The following is a 13,293-nucleotide window of genomic DNA, read 5'->3' as shown; positions in this document are numbered from 1 at the left end:
CTCAGCTGTTCCAATACTCCTGACACGTACAGGATCACTACGGGTTTTCTCTTAGGCAGCGGTTGTCCTTCTCTCCTGGATCAGCTGGAGCTTTCTTTAGGCGCCTTTCCAGCTTTGACAAAAGTCCAGGTGGGATAACCACATCTACTCAGGGCCTTCTTGATGTGATGTTCTTCTGCCTCCCTGGCCGCTGTGTCAGTGGGGATGGTGTTCGCTCTGTCTTGTAGTGTCCTGATGACACCCAGTTTATGCTCCAGTGGATGATGAGAGTCAAACCTTAAATACTGATCTTTATGTGTAGGTTTACTATACACATCAGCTTTTAAATGTCCCCCACCACTGATGGAAATCTCACAGTCTATGAAGGCTAACCTTCCACTTTTCATATCCTCCCTGGTGTATTTGATGTATCGGTCCACCGAGTTAATGTGATCCGTGAATTGTGGTACGTCCTGAGATTTGATTTTCACCCAGGTGTCATCCACATACCTGAACCAATGACTTGGTGTTGTTCCAGGGTAGGATAGCAAAGCCCTCTTTTCCACTTCCTCCATGTACAAGTTGGCCACGATGGGTGAAACTGGGAAACCCATGGCACACCCATGTTTCTGCCTGTAGTACTGACCCTTGTATGTGAAATAGGTGGAATTAAGACACAGTTCCAAAAGCAAACACACTTGGTCGGTGCTGAGAGTGGTCCTATTGCTGAGGCTGGGGTCATCCTGTAATCTCTTACGAACTACCTCCAACGCTTCCGTGACTGGGATGCAAGTGAAGAGAGATGTAACATCGTACGAGAACATGGTTTCATCTGCCTCCATAATGACATCTCTCACATTCTCAACAAAAGCCAAGGTGTTCTGGATGTGATATTCAGAGCTGCCCACCAACAGGTTGAGGATCGGAGCCAGAAACTTAGAGATGTTAGAGGTGACTGAATTGATCATGCAGACAATTGGTCTTAAAGGTGCACCCTGTTTACAGTGGGGCAAAAAAGTATTTAGTCAGCCACCGATTGTGCAAGTTCCCCCACTTAAAATGATGACAGAGGTCAGTAATTTGCACCAGAGGTACACTTCAACTGTGAGAGACAGAATGTGAAAAAAAAAATCCATGAATCCACATGGTAGGATTTGTAAAGAATTTATTCGTAAATCAGGGTGGAAAATAAGTATTTGGTCAATAACAACAATACAACTCAATACTTTGTAACATAACCTTTGTTGGCAATAACAGAGGTCAAACGTTTACCATAGGTCTTTACCAGGTTTGCACACACAGTAGCTGGTATTTTGGCCCATTCCTCCATGCAGATCTTCTCGAGAGCAGTGATGTTTTGGGGCTGTCGCCGAGCAACACGGACTTTCAACTCCCGCCACAGATTTTCTATGGGGTTGAGGTCTGGAGACTGGCTAGGCCACTCCAGGACTTTCAAATGCTTCTTACGGAGCCACTCCTTTGTTGCCCGAGCGGTGTGTTTTGGATCATTGTCATGTTGGAAGACCCAGCCTCGTTTCATCTTCAAAGTTCTCACTGATGGAAGGAGGGTTTTGGCTCAAAATCTCACGATACATGGCCTCATTCATTCTGTCCTTAACACGGATCAGTCGTCCTGTCCCCTTGGCAGAAAAACAGCCCCATAGCATGATGTTTCCACCCCCATGCTTCACAGTAGGTATGGTGTTCTTGAGATGCAACTCCGTATTCTTCTTCCTCCAAACACGACGAGTTGAGTTTATACCAAAAAGTTCTAGTTTGGTTTCATCTGACCACATGACATTCTCCCACTCCTCTGCTGTATCATCCATGTGCTCTCTGGCAAACTTCAGACGGGCCTGGACATGCACTGGCTTCAGCAGCGGAACACGTCTGGCACTGCGGGATTTGATTCCCTGCCGTTGTAGTGTGTTACTGATGGTGACCTTTGTTACTTTGGTCCCAGCTCTCTGCAGGTCATTCACCAGGTCCCCCCGTGTGGTTCTGGGATCTTTGCTCACCGTTCTCATGATCATTTTGACCCCACGGGAAGCGATCTTGCGTGGAGCCCCAGATCGAGGGAGATTATCAGTGGTCTTGTATGTCTTCCATTTTCTGATGATTGCTCCCACAGTTGATTTTTTTCACACCAAGCTGCTTGCCTATTGTAGATTCACTCTTCCCAGTCTGGTGCAGGTCTACAATACTTTTCCTGGTGTCCTTCGAAAGCTCTTTGGTCTTGGCCATGGCGGAGTTTGGAGTCTGACTGTTTGAGGCTGTGGACAGGTGTCTTTTATACAGATGATGAGTTCAAACAGGTGCCATTCATACAGGTAACGAGCGGGGGACAGAAAAGCTTCTTACAGAAGACGTTACAGGTCTGTGAGAGCCAGAGATTTTCCTTGTTTGAGGTGACCAAATACTTATTTTCCACCCTAATTTATGAATAAATTCTTTACATATCCTACCATGTGAATTCATGGATTTTTTTTCACATTCTGTCTCTCACAGTTGAAGTGTACCTCTGGTGCAAATTACTGACCTCTGTCATCATTTTAAGTGGGGGAACTTGCACAATCGGTGGCTGACTAAATACTTTTTTGCCCCACTGTAGCTGAAAGTGACATAAACTCTAACTTGCATGTATCAGTGCAACAAAGTTCATTGTTGCACTGACTTACATCTTTTCCTATTTTGACCGGCTCTACTGGGATCACAGGTGGGGCGTTCAGCATCTTTGCTATTATAGAATTCTCCCAGAGATTTCTATTAAGGATTCTTTAATTGGAATCTTTCTCTCTTCATCATCAAAACCAAATCAAAAACAGGGCTAGAAGACTCAGATTTTTGAAAATTTAAAGGGTTACCAAATGGATTCAAGCGATATCCTAGTAGCAGCGCCATAGTGCTGTTTTTACTACTCCCTGTTTTCAGAAAGCTAAATAAACTGTCAATTTTGGCTTTCTCCAAAAGCAGTGTGTACTGTTTTACCAGCTGGGTTGTCTTTAAAGGATACGGCTTTGTTACATTACTGTCCTCTGTCAGCAGGACAGACAGCAGGTAAGTGGATTATATGTTTAAGCAATCAATAGCCAATCACTTAGGCCAGTGGAATAAAGCCAAGAGCCCTTGCTTGGTTGTGGATGGGGCTGAATAATTGTGTGTGTGTGTGTGTGTGTGTGTGTGTGTGTGTGTGTGTGTGTGTGTGTGTGTGTGTGTGTGTGTGTGTGTGTGTGTGTGTGTGTGTGTGTGTGTGCTGTTGAACTGCATACTCTATATGCAGCACGCTTAAGGACATCCTCACTTCAGGACATTATGAAATCCATCAGGAGTGAATGATGTTGTGATTCATCCTTTTCTGCTCCAGCTGTCTACATCTAATAAATGAGAGTAAGCTAATGAGAACAAATGGTAATGAGGAGGCAGTGCAGAAAACTACAAGGCCATTCAGTTGCATTGTAATGCTGCTTCTGTCTCTGTTTTGCATGTCCTTCACTGCTACAGTAAAAGGTGAATCTCTTTGTAATACATGGACATGTTGAGGACATCCAGTCAAGGCACGCCAAGCGTTTGACAGCTCCAGTAATGTGAAACCTTTTAAAGATCTATTCTTTTAGTAGCCTGTAATTGTAATTAATTTATGAGGTAACAAAATGTCTTCTGGAGGAAAAAGTCATCCTGTTTAATAGTGTCTGTAATTTCGCCGCTCTCTCGTTACAGTGAAAAAGTGGCTGTAAAGATGAAATGGTCTGCTTGAAAGCAATTCAATTAAGTGAAAAAGAGATTCATCAGTAAGTTGTAATAATAAGAGAACAGAAGTCCATTACCACCCTTGTTCTTGTCTTTAAGATGGTAAAAAAAAAAAAGGACAAGTCACACCTACGAACAAAATTGTGCAGATAACACAATTTTCATAAAACTACTGCAGCTATCATAACTTTCAGTTGCAGAAGGAAATATTTGGATTTTCAGTATTCTATCAGGTTCTGTGAGCCACTGTAAACTTTTGGAGGTCTAAATCATAATTGGTGATGACTCCAAACCCAACCCAAACTCTAACCCTAGGCAATCAGAATGTATAATTTCTGATTTTATTAAATTGTTCTCCAGTGTCCTGGCCATCAGAAACCACAACAAGAAATACAACAAGTTGGGAAACATACTACACATAGTCATGGCACAAAAGTGATTACACTTTATTTAGGTAATGTAACACAGCAACCAAATAAGCACTGAACTCAACAGAGCAGTATGTGTCAGAAGTAACAACAGCAGTACCGTGTGATTTTTGTAAAAGTCACAGTGAGATATAGATGAAGGACAACCTGTCTGAGCTTGTAACATTTTTTTCTTTGCCTGAGGATAAGCTTTGTGCTTCTTGTAAGACATCTTGAAAAACTTAGCAATGTCCACTTCTAGAGAAATATAATTAAAAAATATCCATCCATCCATCTGGGACTGTGGGAGTTAAAAAAAACCTCAGGCCTCAGTCACACAGGCATAGACACTAGTCTATGTGAAATTTCCCCTTGTGGGACTAATAAAGGTATCTTATCTTATCTTATCTTATCTTATCTTATCTTATCTTAGTCCATGACTCTCTGGCAACCACTTGTTTATTGGGACTGATGGTTGCCAGGTTTGTATGGAAAACAAGTCGGTGTCTTCCATACAAACTACAGGCAACCGCTTCAATCTGCTAGTGCCCAAAGCATTTATAAGTAGGTTTTTTGGTGCAGTGCTTTATACAGATTTGCAACCAATTTCACATGGCAGTAGCAAGCAACCTCCTGCAAACAACTGCCATGCAGTTGGTCAGGGAATACATGTTATTCTTTAGCAACGAATGGTTACCATGGGGTCACTGACCAATACTGGGAAATAGTAATAATAATAATAATAGTGATTTCACAGCAATTACCAGCAACCACTCACAATCAGTTGGGGAAAATTCATTTTTCCCTATTGAATTGATCTAATGCTGATTGGTTGGGTTGAATAATACAACAACCTGCTAGAGCAGAAACCTTCAGTAAAGGTGAGAGGATTGAAATTGTGAGTGGGTTTAAATACCTCGGGATGATTCTTGACTCAAATATCAGTAAAAATCACATTAAGAAAAATGATCAAAACTATTAAGTATAATCTCATCAATTTTAGGTGCATTAGAGGCTGCCTCTCAATGCAGTACTCAGTGCTGCTAAGACATTCATGCACGCCATTATTTCTAATATGTCAGATTGCATCACATGTTGGGGCCAAGCTGAGGAAACAGTCATTAAACAGTGGATTCATGTATACCGTGACTGGATAGAATTCTTGTCTGCACTGAATCCAAACCACATTGAGGCCCATGTGAACCATACATTTCTGGGCACTTATCAAAATACAGGTATATTTACATATTCCTGTACTCTGTCAGTATATGAAATAAATTCATCTTAGACTTTTAGATCTGAAATGGAAACATTTCATAAAATCTGACAAAGCAACTCCTGCCCATGTAACTCAATTCTATGACTCGTTCCAGTTTGAGGTAAAACGCAGCTTTTCTGAGGGTTTTTTTTTTTTTAGTTTAACCTTGGTGGTAGTTGTAGTCTTGGCCTTAATTTATTGTTTACACTGGTGTCCTTCAGTGTACTCAGTTTCTAGAGAATTGCATTCATTCTTTTTCAGCCCTGTCCAATTGCTGTGGTATTGGAAATTTCACAGGCAGGCCTTTGTTGGACTTAATATTTGGCAAAATGAATATGTTATTGCTCATATCCCAACACCCGGGCAGTTCTCTGCATCACCCAGCACTGGCTGGCATCTCTGCTCTGGCATGTCATTTTCAAGGTGTGTCTAAGTAGTCTCAACTATGATCCATAAATATACCAGCAACAAAAAGAACATAGCAACACTGCCAGACAAAGACTGCTCTGTGTTACTTTATCAGCTTAGTATGTTAAAACAAAAGCACTTGCTAATTTTGGTCTGGTGTAACACAAGAAGAACTTTTTGAGAATATTGTGTTCATACAGAGGGAAAAAAGAGAGGAAGCGCTGTAATAGGGAAGAGAAAGACTTGGCCTATATGAAAAATAAATCTTATAAAGTAGCTGTGAAATATGATCAGTGACATGAGGACTTTAATCTAAGCAAAGCATATTAAAGGAGAAGGAGCCCTGATTCAGCAGATGTTAAAATACCAATTCACATTTTTCTGCCTTAAAACAATACCCACATGCACATATGTACATCAAAAGAGTTATTGGTGACTGTAATTCTTCCTCCTGTCTGTGTGTAGTGTAGAAATCCTTTCTAATTTGCTCATATACTGATTTATTGTGTTCACCACTTCAGTTGACAGCTAAAGCTAATAATGAATAGATTCATAGTTTTACATTTTAGCATCAATTCCAGTAATGGCTCAGGTAGACTAGAGCTAAAACAGGAACCTCTTAGGAACAATTGGTAATTGCTTGGTGATTGTGTTGAATTTTTTGCTATCAGTGACTGACGGCAAATAGTTGGGATGAAACAACTTATTGACCAGAGGCTGAGCGTGCAACACCTTCAACCTCTGGACGACCACTTTCAGTCTTAAGGTTGCCTGGTAGGAGGCAACCTATCTCCAAACAACTTCAAACTGACTCGAAGTGACTGCAATCACTATATATTTAAACTCTTTGAGGTTTTGCTAGACATGGAAAGGAAACAATTAATGTGAAGTTCTGTATATGAAGACAGTAACAGATTTGGAAACATAACAAAAATTGCAAAAGATTTGCTGTACTTTCTTTCCAGTTTTACTTAGTTCAACCGCAAACTGATGCACATACGTTGCTTTGAGGATGGCAGCTGACTGCAGGTGGTTGCAGGTGTGGTCCCATGCTTTCAAGCAACCATTTCAAAAGCAACAAGATCACAAGTCCAATGCACATGCTCACAACAGTTTTGGTCCTGTCGCCGTTTTCTATAGTGCAACTGTAGTATAATAGGTTTGTGCCAGATGTCATGCTCATGTCTATTACCTTGCATAGCTGCACTATGATATTACTATTTAAGCCTTGAATTTAGCAATTTTGGCACTGGCATTTTGTTTTCTTGCTTAAAAGAGGACATGACTATATTTAAACAACAGGGTAATGCTGTCCTGCTGTCCTGTTTCACAAGTGTTGATGAAGTGATTCTCTGTGATATCACAACCTCAAAAGGTTGCTACTTGCGCTCATCCTTCTTTTCAGTACAAATTTGTTTGTTGTTGATTAGAAAAACTAATATGCTGCAGTTTAAACAGCTAGAGACATTTGGCTGTTAATATAACATAACTGTTATGTAATTAGGATCCTGGATGGAGGACATTCTATTCTAACAAAACACTATTTTACACAAATAAACATTGTTTTCTGAAAGTGCACAATCTTGCTTCTGAGCATTGTAAACCAATGCACTGTGCGCTGTTGTCTGGTTATCTTTTAAATTTATGGATCTGATAAAATTTCATTTCGGTATCTACTATCACACTATTTCACCTTCACAAGCAAACCCTGTCTGAGGAGGAAGAAAGAATTTGTTCCTAAACCCCATATTCCACGTTTCAATGATACATGTTTAATTAAACTAACTTAAACTGCAGAGTCCTGATACAACATAAGCTTTCACCACTGACAGTGAAATGACTTTATCTGATGTATGGACAAGAAGAGCAGTCTGAGCACCAGCAAATCTTTCAGTGTAGTCGTGTGTGCAAGCGCTGTATTAGGATAGAGTGAGAAAATTTTGAATTTGTCCTTCAACAATAAGGTGCAGACAAAAAGCTGACAGCAGAGACAAATGAACTCACTGCTCTGTCCTTGGACGTCTGGGAATTGCCAGAGCTTAACAATGACACTCTGCTGTGCCTGTACAAACCATCTCCTCTTTGATCTTGCATTTTTCTTCTGGCCATTGCACCCAGAGGAGTTAGCTATAGAGGGAGGACTCATGGTCACAGTAACACACATGTGTTCTCTTGCATAGCTATTCAACATATGAGAAAGCAACTGAGACAACTTGCCACAGTTCTTCTGTCTTGTCTCCACATGTAATCCCAGACTGACTCCATCAAGCTGAGATAAGGGCACTGAGGGGGCCAGACCAGGTCTCCTTGTACTTTTCATTGCTGGAGATAGCTGTTTATCTGACTCTGGATTTGTCATTGTAATAGAGACTCCATACAGACTTTTGGGACTGATCAGATGCCCCCAGTGGTTTTGCAATCTAGAAATCTAAAGAACCTTGCTTTCTTATGGGCTTTACGGTAAATCCCTTCTTTAATGTCATAAATACAAGTTACATGGAAAGAGAAGAACAAAACGCCCTGGCTCCAAAATGAATGTTTAATTTAATTAGTCATGTCTTTAGACATTAGAAGAATTAGCTTGTCATTTTTAATGCATACACCGAAGGGCAGAAGGAGAAGGCAGTGGAAGGGCATGATAATGCCATTACCTTCCCATCTCATTCCTCCGGAATCACATGATGAGCAAAAGAGGGATATTTTCTACTTGAAGTTGGGTGCAGTGACGCAGAGAAATGTTAAATATTCTCCACCTTGTCTTTCTCTCTGGCTTCCCTTCAAACATAAATTACCGATTTACTTGGCAAGCAGAGTCCTTGTAAAGAACTAATTTATGTGAGGAGTGTCTTCAAGGCCAGTGTGGCCATTAGAAATTAGAGCGAAAGAGCATGGGAGTATTACAAGGTTTGTTTTATGACATGACATACTCAAGAAAAAAGTGAATCTCTCGTTACATTTCAGAATATCTCAGTTATTAACACTGGCACATTTAATCGTGAGCAAGACCCAGAAGCACAGAGTCGGTCAGGCCACTGTATCACCTGTTTTAAATTTTCAGCAGCTTGGGCAGAGCTGGCCTCTTAATGTAACATTAACTGTACGTCTCGTTTCATATTGAAATTTAAGCATAATCCCACAAGTCCAGTTAAAAAAAAAGTGTGCGGCTCCTGGTCGCACATGGCAGCTGATCATTTTGGGTTGTGTTTGAACAGTTCTGCTTTCAACAAGCCCTGACTGCTCCAGTGATGACCCGAGCAGGACAATGAAAAAGAAATGTGTCCGGATGACTGAGCTGTCTCTGGTTTTTACCCCAGCATTAAAAAGTTGTTTTTCTATTTAATATTTTGCGAAGTACGCAATCATAGCAGAAAGTTCACTGAGAAAATCAATACTTCTCGTAACTGTTCATTAAATGTGTAATGATGTTTTTACACCTGCTCTGTGGACTGTGCCAGACTAGTGGCACAGTGTTTCCAGTTCCAGCTAAGCTGAGCCACTAACAGCTGTAGATTCATATTTGTCTTACGGAAAAGTGTGGTATCAATTGTCCATTCTAGGGTCTGTGTCCACAGCCAGCCATTTTTTAACTGAAATCCCCCATGACCTCAGTTTTAGAGGGCTTCTCTCAAGCGCTGTAATCATTGCTAGGCTACTTCTTCAGTGTTAAGTTGCAATTTACTGGCTCCTCAGTGACAACTACAATCAGTTTCTTCTTTGCAACTGTTGAGAGCTGATATTCTAAGACCCACCCCTTCTTGATTTTGATTGGTAAGTGAGAGCACTTTGGTGCTCTAGTTGTAAGCACAGAAGCTCCTCCCACCTGCTGTTCCTTCTACCTGCTCCTTGCCAACCTTCTGTTAGCAAGGGCTGCCAAGAAAGCTGGCTTAAAGACAGGGGGAAAGGGAGCTAAAATGTTTTTTTTTCCCCAGACAGAGGATGAGCTATGGGACTGCACCAATGCCCAGTATAAAATAGATGAATTTTATTTGAACTCAGATTCATGCAAACATACTTAAAGCATTTGGAAATCTGCATATTAGGATACCTGTGAAATGTTACTCCCTGTTGCTTGGGTTTGAATCATTCTTTCATTCATTTTTCATATCCAAAGACCCACAGAATGTGGTACTTTCTGCTGTTTTAACTGGCTATAACCATGAAGCAGCATTCCAATGGTAAAGACCCATAATATATAGCTGATTTGGAGCATGTGCATTCGTTGATCAGCCTCAACATTAAATCCAGAGCCAGGCTGACTGACTAAAACATTTTACATAACAATACTATATTCTGTTGAGGTTCATGAAGGTCATAGCATTCATTTGATATGTACCGCTCACCTAAACATTGATGCTGACCATCAAACACCTTCCCTGACTGCACAAGGGTTCCCCAGAAGTGATAACGGGTCCAGACACCACAAAAACTATCTAGGAAAGGCTTGTGTAACATGACAAAGACCATCACCGTCAAGCCAAAAGAAGCCACACTTGCCTGTCAACATCCTTGTGCCAGAAACCACAGGACACTCAGCTTTTCCGTATCCATACCCTGACCTAAATGATATTAGGCAAGCATTTTTTGTGCAAGTATTCTTGTGGTGTATATGCCTTACTTGTCCCAGACTGGCTGAAAGCTAAGTGAATAGTAGGGTGTCCACACAAGAGATTTACTTTACTACATATTTGCTCAAACTAAATCTGAAGAAACACTTGAATGTGGAAGTCAGCCATAGCACCAGTGCAAGCAGAGGATGGATGAGCTGTCCAAACACGAATAGTTGATGCCAGATGGAAAGAAGAGAGTGGGCACACACACCAGGTTTTATAGCCCTTCCATGTAAGCAAGAAAGGCCTCACAAACTGCATTAGAGTATCAATTTATCCTGAAAAATGGCTCCTTAGTGATACATTTGTTTAAAATCAAACAGAACAGAGTCATTACAGGCTGTTTATGATTGGTATTTATTTTTCTAACAAAGGCTCACATTTAACTGTAAACAGAAAATACAAAGTCATATAAATGAACATTACATGTAAGGTTCACTATTTTTTTCCTCCTGATGAGTAACTGTTCAGGTGAAGCTGTGAAGAAGCCGTTTCCTCACAGAAAACGGGGACATCATGTTTTCGGCTCAGCATCCTCATTTGTAATGTTCGCACCAGGAAATGGTTCAACAAAGCCGGGTTTGAAGCAATGAAAAGGTAGACTGCCGGATGCTGTACGGCCAGTTTTGGTTTTAGTCACATGGCTTCGGCACGACCTACGACCTTGTGACCTCACCTCTTGGCCTTCTTTTCTTTCAGGATCTTCTTGCTCTCCTCTCTCCTGCGTTTGTTAACGGGGTTGCGTGGGTCATAGATCTCAAAGGTGTCCTCATCCTGCATGTTGGCATCCTTGACTTTTCTGCTTTGCTCATCAAACTGCAGAACATGGGCCATCCTAAATCAGACAAAGAGAGGAGGTGGAGAGAGTTCAAAGAACAGCAGGACAGGATCCACTAAATCACTGCTCTGTGGAACCGTTACCTAGAGGCCAGTTTCTCTTTTGCTTTGAGAAGTTTCATAACAACAAACCCAATAATTAGTTGAAGCAGGGGAAAATAACTACTTGATCTCCTGCTGAATTCATAAGCTTGCTCACACAAAGAAATTAACAGTCTTTAATTTTTATGGTTGCTTCATTTTAATGGAAAGAGACAGGATATAAACCAAAAATCCAGAAAAAAATATTACATAAAAATTATAAATGGATTTACATTTCATTGAGTGAAATAACTACTCGATGCCATACAACCCAGCTAGAATTTGGGCTCCTGCAGATTGGCTCTGTGGCTGTGTGGGAAAGAATCAATTACAGATACTCCTGATAGGTGGCTGTAGCTCAGGAGGTAGACAGAGGTCATCTACCAATATGAAGGTTGGTGGTTCAGTCCTTCGGGCAAGATACTGAACCTTTAGTTGCACTCCAATGTGATCATTGGAGTGTGAAAATGTGTGAATGTTAAATAGAAAGCATTTAGGCATAGAAAATAGTGCTTGTATGAATGTGTTTGAATGGGTGAATGAGCTTTGAGTAGAATAGAAAAGCCTATAAAACATCACCATTGGGGAAAACCAAAGAGGGTGGCAGGAACAAGTCTGTAGACCTACACAAGACTGGAATGGATTACAAGATCAAGAGGCTGGTTGAAAAGGTGCAAACTGTTGACCATCAATTGTCCTTTGGTCAGATGAAACTAAAATCGAGCTTTCTGGCAGATAATTACACACTAATCAACGTATATTTTGAAACTACAACATTATTTTATCTATTTAAGGATCTGAAAGGATTACTTAATGAACCTTTAAACCCAGTTGAAATGTTAAATCAAGACTAAGAGTCTAATTTGTCAATATAATAGTGTTCTTTAAACAGTAGCTAAAATGACTTAAATAGATGCTCTAAAATCACCAGTGTTTTTTGACATTAGGCCTATAGTATTGTGTTTATTTACCTAGTGTGGCTTACCCTCACTGTGGCTTTCTAAAAAACCAGATACAAGAAGGAGGGCATTTCCCAACAAAAAATACACCAAGGTGAAGTCCAAGGGGGATTAACCCTAGTGACTCTGGTGGTCCTGTAACTTTGCTACAGTTTTTCCACAGACCCACACATTAGCACTCTAACACAAAGAACTGACATAATAATCATGGTTAACTTGCATTCACATTCTTCTTAGCCTCATTTCCTGAGCTGAAAAGTAATTTTCCCAGCTTCAAGTCTTTTTCAAAATGTAAAAAAGGCAAAAATGCAAAACTGTAATCACTACATTTTTATCTTAATCGGTAATGGTTCCAGTTAGTTTTGCAGCATAGCTGCAATGGCAGTGAATGGCACAGTTCCCTCGCAGCAAGGTTTGCATTTTTAACCTGCTGGTAAGCTTTGGGCCTTTATCTGTGGAGTTTCATGGTCTCCATCATCCCCAGGTACTCCAGCTTTGTCCAGCAGTTAACCTTTAGGATAACTGGTAGTTCTAAAATGACTGGCTTAATTGTTGTTGTGAACCTGAATTCACACAAGTGTACATCATTACAATGTTTTAAGCATTTTAAGCATCACTTTAAGCATGTTAACTTGTGCCTAATTATGGCCTCACAGGGTTGCTGCAAAGGTGGCTTTACACTGTAACTGGTTCAGAACTGGTTGTGTGATACTCAGATACCTTTATAAATTATTACCCCCCATCTCCCCCCTGGTGCTGGTACTGGAATTGGGGGAAGGGAAAGTAAAATATAAACCACACACACACACCATATAGGTACAGTGCTTTAGTGTTTTATTTAATTTTTAAAAAAAATCTATTAGACAACCTGTCATAAAAAGACGACGACACAACTTTTAGAAATCTGTCAAAAACTGGTTTAAAACTTGAGATTTAATTAGGGAACTGAATTCATGTATGAAAACCCAAACTTGAGCTAGTACACATATTATGTGCATTATTTGAGTCAA

General features: G+C 40.5%; 1 protein-coding gene and 1 long non-coding RNA gene across 2 annotated transcripts in view; one reads left to right on the top strand and one right to left on the bottom strand.

Annotated features, from left to right (window-relative positions):
* The first annotated feature begins 762 nt into the window (after positions 1-762).
* LOC120718639 lies at positions 763-7,857 on the top strand. The gene is made up of 3 exons (XR_005692534.1): positions 763-930; positions 2,488-2,494; positions 7,838-7,857. It is a non-coding gene; the product is annotated as an uncharacterized LOC120718639 (long non-coding RNA).
* A 2,893-nt stretch (positions 7,858-10,750) lies between these two features.
* cwc27 (CWC27 spliceosome associated cyclophilin) overlaps positions 10,751-13,293 on the bottom strand; it is a 29,900-nt gene continuing 27,357 nt past the window's right edge. The window contains exon 14 of the mRNA XM_040007212.1: positions 10,751-11,241. Coding sequence (XP_039863146.1) covers positions 11,079-11,241 — 163 coding nt within the window. The 3' untranslated portion in view covers positions 10,751-11,078. The remainder of the gene's footprint in view (positions 11,242-13,293) is intronic.

The sequence above is a fragment of the Simochromis diagramma genome, unplaced genomic scaffold, assembly GCF_900408965.1.
Source record: "Simochromis diagramma unplaced genomic scaffold, fSimDia1.1 OVJJ01000682.1, whole genome shotgun sequence".
Taxonomy (NCBI): domain Eukaryota; kingdom Metazoa; phylum Chordata; class Actinopteri; order Cichliformes; family Cichlidae; genus Simochromis; species Simochromis diagramma.
This window is presented reverse-complemented; position numbering and strand designations above follow the sequence as displayed.